We start from the raw sequence: 16,017 nt of genomic DNA, 5'->3' as shown, positions 1-16,017 counted from the left end.
TGTTATTGGCCCGCCACAACGGCCAATGAGATGGCAGATACGACGAGCCGAGCCTGAGGCCCGGAGGTGGGCGGAGCCCAGCGAAGAAGAGGCGCGACTGGCGCTGCCAGGGCCGGGTCGCCCGGCCGCGGTCGGTGGCCCTGGTCAGCCCGGAGACAGGGCAAGTGGACAAGCGGAGCGGCCGGAAGCGAGTGGGAGACCGCGAAAACCCACGAGGCGAGGGGTTGATCCCGCTGCGGGTGGCGGGGAGTGCGATCCTCCTGTTTCAGCGCCAGCAGGTTTGTCCCGCCGCCTTCCAGTCCCCTTGACAACGACGCCTGGCGCGGGGCGGAGCGAGGCGGGGCCAACGGGCTTCGGGGAGAAACCGTGAGCTCCTTGGTCCTCCGATCCCGCCCATGCTCTTCCCTCTGTGGTCAAGCCCTCCTCTAACCCCAACGCTTTGCGCACCTAAAGGACGATCAGTCTTGGATGGCGCTCTTCACCTCCGTGATTCTGTACCTCACTGCCAGAGCCCCTGTTAGGAAACATCCGGCTGGTGGGTATACCAGAAGCGGTCCCACCTGCGCTCTCAATTCAGGATCGCCAAACACCTGTCCTTGGTTACAAGATTCAGAGGCTTAAAGCCCCGACTGACCTCCCTGCCGCTGCCCTGGTTTGGCACCGCTAGTTGATCTGCCTGGTCCGCTTGGCCTTCACCCCACAATCCTAAAGTCCCTTTGTCCACTGAGGGCCAAGCAAATTTTTTTTAGGGTGAGATACAAAGGGGAGCGGGGCTGAGCCAGCGAAATATTTGAATGATAACTAACAAAATCTTCTGGATAATGGATCTTAAACCCCTAACTTTTAAAGTTTATATTTTAATTATATGTATATGTGTGAAGGTAGGTATCTATGCACTTCGGTGCAGGTACCAGTGGACACCAGAGACATAAGTTCTCCCTGAAGTAGAAGTTACAAGTAGTTGTGGTTTTGGGCACCAAATTCCAGTCCTCTACAAGGGTAGTAGAGGACACTCTTAACTGTTGGGCCATCTCTTCAGGCCCTAAATCCTTTTTCTCATTGCTGGGGACTGGATTCATGTCCTGTCCATTATATATGCCAGTCAAATGCTCTACCAAAGAGGTGCATTCCCAGACCTTAACTTTGATTCAACCTCTCTTTGGTATTTATCAACTTCTCTATGCCTATAAAATGGAGATAATAATATGTCTTAGTTAGGGTTTCTATTGCTGTGAAGAGATACCATGATTATAGCAACTCTTATAAAGGAAAACATTTAATTGGGCTGGCTTACAGTTCCAGAGGCTTAATCCATTGTCATCATGGTGGGACATGGTGGCATGTAGGCGGACATGGTGGCATGTAGGCAGACATGGTGCTGGAGAAGGAGCTGAGAGTTTTACATCTGAGAGATCCACAGGCAACAGGAAGTGAACTGTGTCACTGAGTGTAGCTCGATCACTGGAGACCTCAGAGCCAACACACTTCCTCCAACAAGGCCACACCTACTCTGACAAAGCCACACCTCCTAACAGTGCCACTCCCTATGGGGGCCATTTTCTTTCAAACCACCACAAATATACATGTATATATATCCACTATATATGTCATTTTTATTTATACATATATCTCTTATCAGTATATGTACCTCTGTTTTCACATGCACATCATTAAGCACATCACATGCATATATGTACAGATGCCATGTTCCTGTGCACTCATCACTGCACACACCCACAGTAACACAAGCTTGCAGAACCAGAAGGAAATTGGTGGAAAATAGAAAGCTACAGATGTGTTTTCATCTTCAGATGATCAAGGCTTTGGGAAGGCTACCCATGCTAGTTTGTCCTTGGACACCTAGACACTGCCACCTCACCCCGTGTGCTCCACAGGGCTCCTCTGATGACGATATACAAAGAAAGGATCCTTTGAGCCTGGTCCCTCATGACATCTAAAGACAAAGACATGGTGTCCTTGCCGGTTTCTCCCTGGGATGCCATCCTTAAGGCTGCCAAAGACCAGCTGCCATCCCTGGATTCAGACTCCTCCCCGGTGAGCAAGCTCTTCTTCCTGGATGTCAGTTGTCCAGCCTGGGCAAGGACAGCTTTGGGCACTCCTCTCTATAGGCTTGCTTTTCATCACCAGTCCCTGGGATTGCTCTTGGGTACCTACTTCCTTCAGGCTTCCGTCTGGGTTTGCCAGAGCTCTTGAGTGTGGGTATTGGTGTTCTGTGTCCTCCCCTGCAGTGGTCCTGACCCCCAGGTCTCTCCAACTTGCTCTTGTGCTGCTCTCAGCTCGGTTGGGTGAGGTTGGGACCAGTGCCAACCTCTGAGAGTAGTAACCTTGCCAGGACACCATGGTATGGTCCTGGAGGGATTCTGCCACCTGAGGAACACTGACAGTACCCGTGTCCACTTGCACAGGTGCAAGGGACCCCTGGTTGTCCACTGGTCAGAGACGCGGCACACAGGTTGGCATAGGATATTTAGAGTGAAGGACAAGGGTTTAGAAGCAAGACAGCTGAGTGTGCCCTACCTGGGCATTTGGAAAGATGAACACGGCAGAGTTGAGACTCGGGCATCACCCAGTGCTTGGTGCAGCAGCAGAAGCAGATGATGACAGTACCTCAGTGCCCAGCGCTGTCATCGCTTTGTGAAGAAGTCCCTCTGAGGTGGCAGGCCAGTGCCAGCCTCTCTCCATTAGAGACAGCCAACCAAAGCTCCTGTGTTAAGTGATAAGTCAGTGTGAAAGTGAGCTGACCTCCACTGTTAGCTGCCCCTTCACTACCGTAATTCAGTGCCAGCATTAATGCAGTGCCTGCTGTGTGCAAGATCTTGAGCACAGCCTGTGAAAGGGGAAGCTCCCATCTCACCAACAGGAGGTGGTGCTGCTGAGCCTCGTTTGGGCTTGACCCTTTGTAGAGAACTGACCTCCCCAGATGGGCCTGGGGAGGGTGGGCAAAGCATGGCTGCCTTTTCCTCTCAACCACCCTGGTCTCTGCAGTCTGACTGTGAGGAGGAAGAACCCTTCATCTTTCAGCGAAACCAGCCTGTCCTGATTCCAGACCTGGCCGAGGAGCTGGCTGAAGACCCTTTTGGTATTGAATCTGGGACCTGGATTGCTGTAGGGAGGAGTTCTTCACCTGAGGTCTGTGGGACACACGCTTTGGGGACCTACTAAGCTAAGTACCCTGGAGCTGGGTAGGGATGGTGATTGCAAGTCTCCAAAGGATTCCACCAACAGCAAAGATCTAAATGCTTAAAACCACTGCTTTTGCCTCTTCCTCCCTCAAGGACAGCCTAGTGTTGGGGTATTCAGCACGTAAGCATGGCACCCCCCAACACTGTAAGCACATTTGATTTTCTCTCTGATTTTTGCCACCTGCTACCTTTCTTGTTTTCTTCCAAGACACTCTGTACTGCCTGGCCATTGTCACAACTGCCCTCTCAAATGTCTCCTTAAACTAGCTAATCCATAGCCACTCAAGCTTGCTGAATATTCAGCCACTAAGTGCTCGAGCAGAAAGTGGAAGGGAAGTGTTCCATAAATGCCCTCACAGTGGTGCCCAGTGCTGGCTGCCTAGTAGCAGGGGAGGGGAGGAGTGGAAACAGCACAGGCTTGGGCTTCCCAGTCACAAGAACTGCCTGCACCCATCTCTGTCTCTCAGGTCCCTGGGGGAGACCAATGCCTCTATCTAAACCCAATGATCCCTCCAGACCTGATGGTATGAACATGCAATCTGAGCTACTTGGAAGCTGAGGCAGGAGCATCAAAAGTTCGAGGCAGGGGCTGGAAAGGATGGCTCAGTAATTAAGAGAGCTGGCCGCTCTTGCAGAAGACCCAGGTTTAGTTTCCAGCACCTACATGGTAGCTCACAACCACATGTAACTTTGGTTCCAGCAGATCCAATGCCCCACCTTTGGCCTCTGTGGACCTGCATACACGGTGCACATAAACACACACACACATATAAAAATATAAATAAACCCAAACTCCAAAACATATCAGTGACTTGATGGTGAGAATGAATTACTAATAGATCCCATCTGCAGCCTTTATCCTTGGCCACCCCAACCTGTCAGACCTGTTAACTCTTCTTGATGTGCTGTGGCTAAACATACTTTCCAATGAAGTTGCTGCAGAGGCCAATACCCATCTCTAAAGGCCAGGCTAGGATTCAGAAGCCACTCAGCCCTGGGTAACCTCCCTCTGTTCAGGTCTTTCTGGCATCACTGTGGCAAACTGGGTATGCAAAGACTGAAGGTGGGAGACCACCTGATCCCTCTCCACCACAACACTGTGTGAAGCCCAGCCCTCATAGGAGCAAGTGTAAAATAATACCCCTCATTCTCCCCAGGAGAACCTGAAAGGCAACTAGGACTCTAGTCAGTTTAGGCAACATGATTTTCATGAGATGTTTTCTCCTTTTCTGTAAGGACTACCATATCCTCTGGGAGACGGGCAATAGGGAGTGGAATCATTTTGGAAATAGTGGTGATGTCTATATGACGGACAAGTTATTGAACTAAAAAGGGTCAAAATGGGGCCCATGAGATTCCTCGATGGGAAAAGACACATGCTGCTCAGCCTGATACTCTTGAGTTCCATACCTGGAACCCACATAGTAGAAGGAAAGTGACTCTCAGCCACCCTCTGACCTCCACTTAATCGTGCATAGTGTGTGTGTGTGTCTGTCTGTCTGTCTGTCTCAAGTATGTCTTTGCAGGTTGTCACAGAGGATACCTTTTTTCTCTAGCCACTTCCGATTCCTGGGAGACTAGCCATAGAACCCAGAAGTGGACAGAAGGTAAGACAGGAGGACTTGGCCCCTCAGGAAAGAGGAGGCCCTGGCTGGTCTCACCAGAGCTGTGTCAAAATCAGCCCTATTCTTGTGGAGGCTGAGGAGGACCCATCCTGGCTGGAAGGCAACCTTAGAAGCCTGTCTTACCCCAAAGGACCCCAGAGTCCCCCATGGACTTCCCAGGGAGAAGAGGCCACCTTTCCTTTGGAAGGAAAGCTGAAGATAGAGCCCACAGATACTGACTTTAGAAACTCTACAAAGCTCCAAGCCCTCCGCAGGGAGAGGAAGAGGATGATAGAGAAGGATATCCTTCAGAAAGTGACCCAGGCTGCCCAGAACCCAGCCTGTGGAGACCAGGGCCAGGCTGCAGAGTCAGGACCCCGGCCAGAAGCCTCCTCGGAGCAGCCTCGGGAAGGATGTCCAGTGCTCTCACTCCAGGTAGGTTGTCTCCACTGCTCAGGCTGCCCTCTGGCCTCTCCCCTGCAGCATGGCCACAGTCCTGCCACACTACTGAGGCTGGAACCAGCGTCTCCTCTAGGACCTTAGGCCCAAATCCCAGGTCCACTGGCCAGCAAGAAGCTGCTCCTGTCACAGGATGTGGGGACGCTGGCATGGAGCTCACCCTCAGTGAGAATTGGTGACAGGAGGAGGAGAAGGCAACTCGAACCTTCTTTAGAGAGAACACAGATGACCCCAAGCATGAATGCTGAATTCACAGTCATGCATAAGACAGAAGCAGGTGCTGCTGGAGTGCAGTCCTCCCCGTGGGCAGACCCTACACACTGGGAGCAGCTGCCCAACTGCTCAGACTGAAGACATTAGCGAGAAGTGGCAGGAGACAGGCAGGGGTTGGGAGAGGAGAGGATTCTGGGAGCTACTGCAGACTAGAAAGGAGTCTGAAGAGAGTGGGTCTGTAAAGCACAGCAGTGCCCCCCTGTCCCTTGGTGGTAAGTCTGTTTCCCCTATGGTGGGTGGGTAGCCTTGGGACCCACAACTGTGGTCTGTGAGGCCACCCTGCCCACTGGACAGGAAAGAAGCCTGTCATACTTGCCCCGTTTTCAAAGGCTATGAAGAATACCCTGGTTAGCTGTGCAAGCTCAGTTCCTTCCAGGTGGAGGTGGACATATTGAAAGATGCTCCAGCCTAGCAGGGGAAGGCCAAGCAACCCTGCATCACTTTCTTTAACAACTTACAGAATGTGAGCCCACAGACATGCACAGAATTCTCCATTGCTATTTATAGAAGCCAGCCATTTCATTCTGTCCACCCTCACATCTTTAATTCTTCCACACCTATATGGCTGCAGAAATTTGAAAGGTTTCACTTAAGCGTCCATTGTAGGTTCCTGGCTTCCTCCCTCCACCTATGTCTGCAGAGCCATTTGGGCCAAGCTCTCCAGTTCCTGCTAGAACCACCAGGTTCTTAAAGTTGCAAAACTTTTTAAACATCTTACATTGGTATGAACCTAGACAGTTCGGACAGAGGAGAAGGCCAGAAAGTGTATTGGCTGGTAGAGTGCTTGTCTTTTATGCATCAAATGTATGTGGTGATATAGGCCTGTAATCCCAGAGTTTGGGGGTGAAGGTAAGAGAATCAGACATCCAAGGTCATCCTTGGCTACATAGAGTTCAAGGCCAGCCATAATGAGATCTTGTTTGAAAAAAAATGGGGTTTCCTCCAGGTTAGTCACCTTTGTGCCCAAAAATATTGACCCAAAAAAAAGCTTAAGGAAGGAGGTGTCAAGAGATGCAGATCTAGCTGGGCGGTGGTGGCGCATGCCTTTAATTCCAGCAGTCAGGAGGCAGAGGCCAGCCTGGTCTACAGAGTGAGTAGACAGGACAGCCAAGGCTACACAAAGAGACCCTGTGTGTTTATGTGGTGGGAGTGGGGGAGGGGAGAATGCAGGGGAAAGAATGCAGGGCTCACCTTAAAGGAAGGGCTTAGTGCGTAATCATTTACAACAGACAGTGCGTTCATGTGCCAGATGCACCCAACCTCCAATACCACTCTCTTTCGGTGTTTGGAGTCTGGCCTGGGTACTTTCAGGCTCTTGGCCTCTTATTCAAAGAATTGAAAACAAGTTTCATACAGATGTGCAAAAGAAGCATGACTACTTTGGTGGAGCTACGTGACAACAGATTAAAGAGCTACATACTGTCGGGATTAATGGGGCTTCATTTTATGGGGTCTAAAGGAAAGGGGCTGGCTACTAAGGGGCATAATTAGGATGCTTCTCTATTTAGATCGTGTAATCATTTTTCCTACTGCACATGTCCCTTTCCCATAATGCATCAGATTGTAATCATCTGACTGCCTAGTTATGCATAGGTACAAGGCTGCAGTAAATAGGGGGTTTTCCCTGAAGGACCAGTGGAGACACAGTTCTTCCTTACTGCCTAGACACCAAAGCAGTTCAGGCAGGATAACCCACTCTTCTTCACACCTAGACACAGTTCTTCCTTACTGCCTAGACACCAGTTCAGGCAGGATAACCCACTCTTCTTCATACCTAGATACACTGGGAAATACACTTGAATGGCAGCTGTCTAAATTTGATTATTACAGAGTTGAGAAGGGAAGATTTATACCATAGTCCAGAGAGATGGGAATATTTGTAGCTTAATGCAGGTAGTAGGGTGTCAGGGGGGTTCAGAGGTTGCTAGGTGCAATGTTTGAAGAAGTGTGTGTCTGTCTAATACATGCAGGTGAAGGAACTGTACTGCCAATTGAATTATTATGTGTGGACAACCCAAAACCAAATGGGGCTGTTTCCTATGTTTGCCTGCCTCACTACAGCGGATGATGACTCATGATACCCTCTGCTGGCTGCAGCTGCTGTGAAAGCCGGGGCTCCTACTGCAGGACCCTCCTGCAGCCTCGGAATGACCAGTTTTATCATTTCAGCAACTGGAAGACTGGGATTTGGATTACATCCTTCAGAGCCTGCCAGGGCGACAAGACAGCCAGGGTGACAGTGCTCCCAGGACTGCATGGTGGTTAGCTGAACGCTACCAAAACCAAGGTCTGACCTTCAGCACTGAAGTCCAAGTGAATCCCCATAAAGATCCCCTTCCTAGTCTCTCAGTGGCAAGGGTATGGGATGGGAAGAGCTCTTGTGCCCTTACTGTCCTCAGCACACTCACTGCCAGTCTTACAAAAGACTTCAGTCGTTCATCATACATGTGGTTGCCTGCTCAGCCAGATGTTCAGGCCTTCAACTGGACTTGCCCTGTGGTCCACCCTTTTTCTTCCTCCAGTTTCCTTCCTTTTCCTCCTCCTCTTCTGGGGGGAGCAGAACCTGTCTCTTGCTCCCTTTCAGGCAGCTTTAACACTCATACATCCCTCATCCTATTTGAAAGTGAAGGCTGAGGATATACTCTCACTGTGCTCACGGCCTTGCTACAAACAGCTCTGTTTATTTTAATTTTTTGAGACAGGGTTTCTCTTTGTAGCCTTGGCTGTCCTGGAACTCTCTGTAGACTGGGCTGGCCTTAAACTCAGAGATCCCTTGCTTCTGCTTTCAAGTGCAGGGGTTAAAGGCATGTGCCACCACTACCTGGCTTATGAGTAGCTCTGTAAAAGGCAAACCTCCCCACATTCTCCCCACCCATGCAGGCCCTAAGAGCAGATGGACGCATGTCTGAGCTGAGGAGCAAGGATGGCCTAGATGTCAGTGACCAGTTAGTTCCAGACCACAGACTTCACTAGTGCTGTGGGATGTTCTGTATGTTAAATGTATTGCTCTGATTGGTTAATAAATAAAACATTGATTGGCCAGTAGCCAGGCAGGAAGTATAGGCAGGATGAGGAGAGAAAAGAATTCTGGGAAGTGGAAGGCTGAGGCAGAGAGACACTGCCAGCTGCCGCCATGACAAGGGAGATGTAAGGTACTGGTAAGCCACAAGCCATGTGGCAAAGTATAGATGAATAGAAATGGGTTAATTTAAGATAGAAGAAGTAGATAACAAGAAGCCTGCCATGGCCATACAGTTTGTAAACAATATAAGTCGCTGTGTATTTACTTGGTTGGGTCTGAGAGGCTGTGGGCCAGGCAGGAAAACTCTAGCTACACACTAGACTGACAGCCACTGGGATGTTTGAAGCAAGAAGGTTTTTTTTTTTTAAGTTTATTTTTATTTTTCATCTGTATAATTGTTTTGCCTGTATATACGTTTATGTACCACATGCACATCCATGCATGCACCAGGAAAGGGCAGCAAATCTCCTGGAACTGGAGTTAGATACAGTTGTGAGCCACTGTGTGAGTGCTGGGAATTGAACCTAGATCCTCTGCAAGAGCAGCAAGTACTCTTAATCACTGAGCCATCTCTTCCCAGCCCTACCTCTGTTTTGTTTTTGAGATGGGATCTCACTGGTAAGCCTTGGCTGACCTGGAACTTGATATGTTGGCCAGGTATGTTGAACTCGCAGAGATCCGCCTGTCTCTGCCTCCTGAGTGCTGATATTAAAGGTGTGCACCACCATGGCTTTTGTTTTGAGACAAGGTCTTATATGGTAGCCCAGACTGGCTGGAACTTTTGGCAATTCTCCTGCTTCAGACGTCAAAGTGCTGCCACTAATAAGCATGTGACAGCATGTCCTGCTTCAGCAGAGCTTCAGGGTGTGGTGGAGTGGTCCACAAGGTTGGCAGGCTTGTATAACAAGCACCTTCTCTGGTCTCTGTTGAAATGCTAATGGCTCTTTGATAAGCTATTCCTTTTGTTGGGTTTTATTTTGTTGAGACATGTAGTCCAAGCTGGCTCAACTCATTATGTAGCTGAAACTGGCCTTGAACTGATCTTGCTTCTACCTCCCAAGTGGTGAGATGATTGCCACTTCCACCAGACAAGCTGTTCCATTTGGAAAAGCTCTTGTATAAACACATACGCCAGGATGTTCACTGCTGTGCTCTTGAAAACTTGCTGGGCGGTGGTGGCATGTGTCTAATCCCAGCACTCGGGAGGCAGAGACAGGCAGATCTCTGAGTTCGAGGCCAGCCTGGTCTACAGAGTGAGTTCCAGGACAGCCAGGGCTACACAGCGAAATCCAGTCTCAAAAAAACAAAAACAAAAACAAACAAAAAAACCCTCCAAAAAAAACTCCGAAAACTTGGGAACAGCCTATATTCAATAGGGGTCTAGCTAAAGCAGAGAGTGTACTCAGCTCAATGAACAAAGTCTATCCATAGAATATGTAGTGTGTAAAAAGATGAATGGGGTACTGGGGATGTAGCTCAGCAACAGACTGCTTGGTAGCATGCACAAGGCCCTAGGTTCAATCCCTAGTGCCCCCATCCCTGACACACACACACACACACACACACACACACACACACACACACACACCCCTATATAAGCCTGTTTGCTACTTTTTGAAAGGTACAAACATCTGTTCACTGTGGTCACCTGTGACCCCTGTGTCACAATGCAGTGTATCAGCCTCTGTTGAAGCCATGACTATCCCTGACTTTGCCAAGTGGAGCTAGAAGTGTTAGAAAGATCTGGGGTGAGGCACATTGGAGCCTGAAGATTAGCCACTGAGAGGCAGACCCCGAGCTAAGTAACTCCCTCTCCTGGCAATCCCCAGGGCACACCAGTGGACTATCCCAGGACACAATCCTGGAGCAGCTGGCCCTCCTGTGTGCCACTCAGTCCAGAGTCTGCAACCATACCTGGAAGGTACCTGTTGACAAGCCCCAAGACCCAGAAGAACAGGAAGCCAGAAGCAGGTGGGACTCCCCACCACCCACACCCCCGGCCGCTTCTTTAGAGCCAGCCTGCCTCTAGGCAGTGTTAATTGGGACATTAGTGGGACACTTGGCATGCACTTTCTCTTTGAATAGGGAATCTAATTAGGCAAATGCTCCATTATCTCTATTTTTACTGATGGGGAAACTGAGGTTCAGATTGCTATGCTTCTCCAGGCCATTAATGACAGAGCTGTGTACTGAGCCCCAAAGCTGTCTCATTCGATAACATTATACCCACCTGACTTCCCTGGGAACAACAGAATTATCACATAACCCGCCCCTCTGGCCAAGTTGATTAGTCTGACCTTGGTGAACCCAGCCAGGCCAGTGGGAACCTTTCCCTGGAGCCTTGTAGCTTGGCTTGGGTTGAAGGGCCGTGGCAGCCGCCTGTCCTGTGACAAGGAGGAGCGCAGGCTGGGACAGAGTGAGGCTGGGGGGGCAGAGATGGAGATGGGGGTCCCCTTTCCCACAGTTTTCCTCCACAGTTTTCAGGAGTCTGGGGACTTTTCCCCGAAGTTGTTGTGGGTTCTGCCTGGCTGGCGGAAGGAACAGACATGGCTAGGCCTGTGCTTCCCGGTATGAGACTCAGCAGCTCCACATGACTGCTAAGCACTGGAAATGTGGCTAATGGGAGGAGAGCTGTTGAATTTTATGGATCTATTTGGATGATTTAGCTTGTGCTAAGCCGTCCCCAACTTAGTGGACAGTTTATTTATGATTTGAGGACTGAACTCGGGGCCTCACACATGCTAGACACATGCTCTACCAGTGCGTGGCATTCCAGGTCTTCTTTTTACTTTTTATCTTTTTGGGTTTTTTTTTATTATTAAGAAAAATTCTGTTCATTTTACATACCAACCACAGATTCCCCTCTCCTCCCTCCTCCCGCCCCCCAGCCTTCCCCTTCCAACACGCCCCCCCCATTCCCATTTATTTTTTATCTTTAAAGTCTTGCTAAGGCTGGAGAGATGGCTTGGTGGTTAGGGGCACCTTCCAGAGGACACAGGTTTGATTCCCAGCACCCACATAGTGATTCACAACTGTCTACAACTCCAGTTCCAGGTATCTGATGCCCTCTCTGGCCTCCACGAACAGGCATACAAATAGTGGATAAACATGCATGCAGGCAAAACACTCATACACAAAAATCTTTTTAAAAGTACATGTATAAAATAAAGTCTTGCTAAGTTGCTGAGGCTGGCCTTGAACTTTCTGTCTTCCTGCCTCAGCCTCCTGAGCACTTGGACAGGCCTGCCCACCAGCCTAGCTGATACACAGCATGTCAGACTTGCCCAGTTCTATGAGGAAGTGCTAGCCTGTCCCGGAGGTGGCCTTGAGAACAGATGGGTTCCAAGTACCCACCAGCACACAAAAGACACACCTTGAGTAGCTGCCCTGAGCACAGTGGTGGGACCTGCCTAGCAATCGGCAGGAGTCACAGAGGGGCCACCTCACCCTCCATTGCAGAAGTGCTTGGGCAGAGAGCAGGAGGCTGAAGACAGAGCCTCCCACCATCTTCCTTGACCTACGGCAGACGGAGCCGTCAGAACCACAAGCGCGCCAGTCCCAGGAGAGGTACAAAGTGATGCTAAGAACTGCCGGCAGGTGGAGAGGAGGGACACAGGCAAAGCTCATCAGGGTTGAGCACATTGGCTTTCCCTTCAGCACATGGCAGGAAACCCAGGGGCCCCTTAGCTATGGCTGGCTACCACTCCTCTTGGGTACCCAGGGAGGTCCCTAGGCGAGAGGCAGGCCTGGCAGGGTGGCGGGGGCGCATCCTGAGAAGCCATTTCTTCCACTTCCAGCTCTGAACATAGCTCCTCTGACAGCGAGGAGGCAGACGTGGAGACAGCAGGCCCAGGGCAGGGGCCATCCTCCCAAGAGCGGAGGTAACTCCGGGGTCTCCCCTTCCCGTGCTGTAGGCCCCCAGACGTGGGCCAGCAGTGGTGTGGTGAGAATGGGTATCATTGTGTTATAATCTGGCATAGGGGACGCCGGTGTGGCCAGACCTGCTGTTCCCAGGCCTTGTGAGTGACATCAGGCTTCCCACTCCATGGCATCTTAGTCCAGCCCCTGAAAACAGCTCCCCAATTTATCTTGCCCCTGCTGCTGGTCCCAGCAGAAGTAAAGAGAAAGTGTAGGGCCAGCTGTTGGCCAAATGTAAAAAGAGCTGGTAAATTAAAGAGCAGTGTCCAATCGGGGCCCCACTGTGGCCCAGGATGAACGAGAACTGTGGGTCACAGCTGCCTGAAGCACCAGGAATGTCAGAGCCAGGCTGCAGGACGATGTAACAGCTCAGACATGGGATGTGGACGTCCAGAAAGACAGGGTGGGAAGTGCTGGAAGGTCCCCTGCCGTAGCCTGTGGTACAGCAGCACCCCAGGGAGCCTCAGCCACACCAAGTTTTGGCTTTTCCTTTGCACCTGCCCATAGACGTCCCTTCCTCCTCCTACACACCCCTGGTAAGGCCTTGCTCATTCAAGGAGAGGGAGTCAAGGTCAGTGTGGCCCTTTGTCCTGCTCTGAGATGCTGGCTGCCTGGTTGCCAGGCACCAGGCCCAGGTCCTCCTCTGAAGGCTGCAGCTCCAGCTAGATCTGGGCCACACCCAAAACTGGCCCTTCAGCTTCTCACTTCATCTCTTCAGATACAGGAGAAAACTAGTTCCTACCTTAGAGGACCCCAAGGCAATGCACATGGGAAATGCTGTTGGTGGCAACTGTGGTGGCCCAGGATTTGGATGTTAGAAATGTTCCCTTTTGTGCAGATGGGAAATTAGCCATACATCTGTGGAGAAGGCTTGCCATAAGAACATTTCTGGTCCATGGTTTTGGTTTTTTCTTTCTTTCAAGATAAGAGTCTCACTCTGTAGCCAGGCTGGCCTCAGACTCACAGCAGTCCCCCTGTGTCACATGCCAGCCCACATGCTTTCCAGACATTTCCATCGGTTGGAGTTAGCCCAGCTGAGAACATTTGTTCGGTTGCCTCTCCTGTGGGGTGGAGTCACTGTGCAGCTGCTTCTGACAAAGGCTTGCTGCCTATCTTAGGGTTGCTGTTGCTGTAATGAGACATCATGACCAAGGCAGCTTGGGAAGGAAAAGGTTTATTTCACTCGTAGTTCATATAATAGTTCATTGTCAAAAGCAGTGAGGGTAGGAATTTACTCAGGAGCCATGCAGGGGCCACGGAGGAGTGCTGCTTACTGGCTTGCTCCTCACGGCTTGCTCAGACTGATTTCTTATAGACCCTAGGACCACCAGCCCAGGGATGGCACCATCTGTAACAGGCCGGGCCCTCTCCCATCAGTCACTAAGAAAATGCCCTACAGCTGGATTTTATGGAGGCATTTTGTTAATTGAGGTTCCCTCCTTTCAGGTGGCTCTAGCTTATGTTGACATAAAACTAGCCAGAACAATGCCCATTGCTAAGGGGAAATCCAGAAGGATTATCATCTCACATGCTTCCCAACCAGATTGCAGTGGCTGTAGACATTGCTGCAAGCATGCCCTTACTTTGGAATGGGAGCTGAAACCACATACGATATTCCTCTTTTCCGGGTTGGGAGGTCTGGCCTTCAGGTGGCAGGGGTTAGGTTGGTTTTCCTGTGTCACAGGGACTGTACTGGGAAGAGCCAGCTTCTCCAGCAGCTGAGGGCGTTTCGGAAGGGGGCTGTTCCATCCCATCGGCCCACCAGCGACAGTCCTAGAGGCCAGAAGGCTCAGGCCCCAGAAGATACAGGATCCCACACTAGGAGGAAGAAACACATAAAACTCGGGGCTGGGAAGCAGAAAGCCCTGGATCTAGGGGACCCTCTTGGGACACAGCCCTCCAGAGAGGTGCTGCTACCTGCTACGGGCCAGCTATATTCAACTCAGGTAAAGGACCTGAAAAGCAGGTTGGGTGGCAGATTTCGATCCACACAGCCCTGGTGCTCCCTCTATAGTCTGCCTCTGGAGGCTGAGACCCTCGCTCTGGACCCCACCCAGCCAGTTTAAGCATATGTAAACTTTTTTGTTGTGGTGGCATTGGGAACTGTATCCAGGATACTACCAGAAGTTCCAACACCAGAAGTCACTCTGTGTGAAATGCAATGGTACCCACTCTCCCTCCCTGGTATCCAGTGAAAGCTGTGTGACCAGCCAAGGCCTGACCCCACAGGGAACACCTGAACTTCCTCCACCTGGTTACCTGCAAGCTTGCCCCCTCCCCCATCTCACCCCCAGACTCCATCTTTAGAGTCTTTTGTACCTGCTTTCTCAGCCCCTTTGATTTCATGCCACCTCATCTCTCGTGAGTCTTCCCCACCTGTTCTGTGGATGAGCAGAGAAACCACTACCAAGGCAGGGCTTGGGTGGCATGGCAGAGTTCAAGTCACAGGGCAGGATACTTGGCATCTGACAAATGTTTTAGCAGTCAGCTGTGGTGGTGGTTGTCACTGCCAGCTGCCCTGCTGCTGAAGATAGGCAAAGATCTTAGTGTCAAGTCCTGAGCCACACAAAGGACAGACAGGTCCTATGGCAGGATCACAAACAGATCACTGTTGTCACTGGTAGCCAGCATCAAGCCCACAGTATCCTGACCCACAGACCCTGTCTGATATGGCCATAGGGACTGAACCATTAATCCCAACCCCAAGACATATCCTTTAGAAGCCACGTGCAAGTCAGGCCTCCCCCAAGGCCACAGGAAGCCTCCCTGTGCAGGGCAGGCTGCCCTGTCCAAGTGCAAAGGTGCCTTGCTTGAACTCCAGGGCAGCATGGCTCCCTGCTCTGCCCAGCAGCTTCTGCTTCAGCCACTTAGCCATCAAGAACAAAAGTGCCTCATTATTCCTAACCCTGCTTTCTCCCAGCCCCACCCCACTTGATGTTAGAAAACCCGCTGGAAATGAATCCTAGTGGTAGGAAATAAATTCTGCTGCAATTCCACTGTGCCTGTCAATCACTGGCTTTCAAGGAATGCTGGAGGGTGTGGGTGGGCAGGCAGACATAGGTTCAAAGCCAGATCTACCGCCTGGGCAACGTCATCATGCCTCAGAAGATCATGCAGGAGATGGCTGAGAAAACAAGTACAAAAGGACACTAAAGGTGGGAGTCTTGGGGGTTATAAAACCGAGTCAGAGCTGGGCGGTAGTGGCGCACACCTTTCATCCCAGCACTCGGGAGGCAGAGGCAGGCGGATCTTTGTGAGTTTGAGGCCAGCCTGATCTACAGATTGAGATCCAGGAAAGGCGCAAAGCTACACAGAGAAACCCTGTCTCAAAAACCAAAAAATAAACAAACAAAAAAAACAACTGAGGTCACCTATAGGACCAGGTGAAGTGCCATCATGGAACACACCTAGCACCGGAAACATCAGGAATGACAAGGCCATGAGGTGAAGATGGGATCCCAAACAGGAAGGGCCCTGTTGGTGGTGTGTGTGTGTCGGGGGGGGGGGGGGGGGCTCCATATGAGAAGCCCAAGAAATG

At 50.8% G+C, this 16,017-nt stretch overlaps 1 protein-coding gene across 3 annotated transcripts; it reads left to right on the top strand.

Annotated features, from left to right (window-relative positions):
* The first annotated feature begins 32 nt into the window (after window positions 1-32).
* Window positions 33-15,475, top strand: C8BH16orf71 (chromosome 8b C16orf71 homolog). Of its 3 annotated transcripts, none has more exons than XM_028894854.2 (9): window positions 33-278; window positions 1,896-2,055; window positions 3,007-3,150; window positions 4,760-5,242; window positions 7,709-7,826; window positions 10,391-10,532; window positions 12,021-12,128; window positions 12,359-12,442; window positions 14,164-15,475. In XM_028894854.2, exons 2-9 carry the CDS (start codon window positions 1,948-1,950, stop codon window positions 14,543-14,545), a joined length of 1,569 nt encoding a protein of 522 aa, XP_028750687.1. In that variant the 5' UTR covers window positions 33-278; window positions 1,896-1,947; the 3' UTR covers window positions 14,546-15,475. The 3 variants fall into 3 exon arrangements, with proteins under 3 accessions (XP_028750687.1, XP_037056688.1, XP_028750688.1); XM_037200793.1 differs by lacking the exon at window positions 33-278 and adding an exon at window positions 310-535 and having other exon boundaries at window positions 4,760-4,810; XM_028894855.2 differs by lacking the exon at window positions 33-278 and adding an exon at window positions 311-535.
* Window positions 15,476-16,017: the final 542 nt, after the last annotated feature.

This window comes from Peromyscus leucopus, chromosome 8b (assembly GCF_004664715.2).
Source record: "Peromyscus leucopus breed LL Stock chromosome 8b, UCI_PerLeu_2.1, whole genome shotgun sequence".
In the NCBI taxonomy this organism is placed as follows: domain Eukaryota; kingdom Metazoa; phylum Chordata; class Mammalia; order Rodentia; family Cricetidae; genus Peromyscus; species Peromyscus leucopus.
This window is presented reverse-complemented; position numbering and strand designations above follow the sequence as displayed.

What these genes read in the sequence shown, in the direction of transcription:
- C8BH16orf71 (XM_028894854.2), top strand. Translation starts at nt 1,948, where the DNA reads ATGACATCTAAAGACAAAGACATGGTGTCCTTGCCGGTTTCTCCCTGG. An exon ending in GTCCAGTGCTCTCACTCCAG is followed by an intron (nt 5,243 to 7,708) that starts GTAGGTTGTCTC and finishes TTATCATTTCAG; the next exon opens with CAACTGGAAGACTGGGATTT. An exon ending in CCATCCTCCCAAGAGCGGAG is followed by an intron (nt 12,443 to 14,163) that starts GTAACTCCGGGG and finishes CCTGTGTCACAG; the next exon opens with GGACTGTACTGGGAAGAGCC.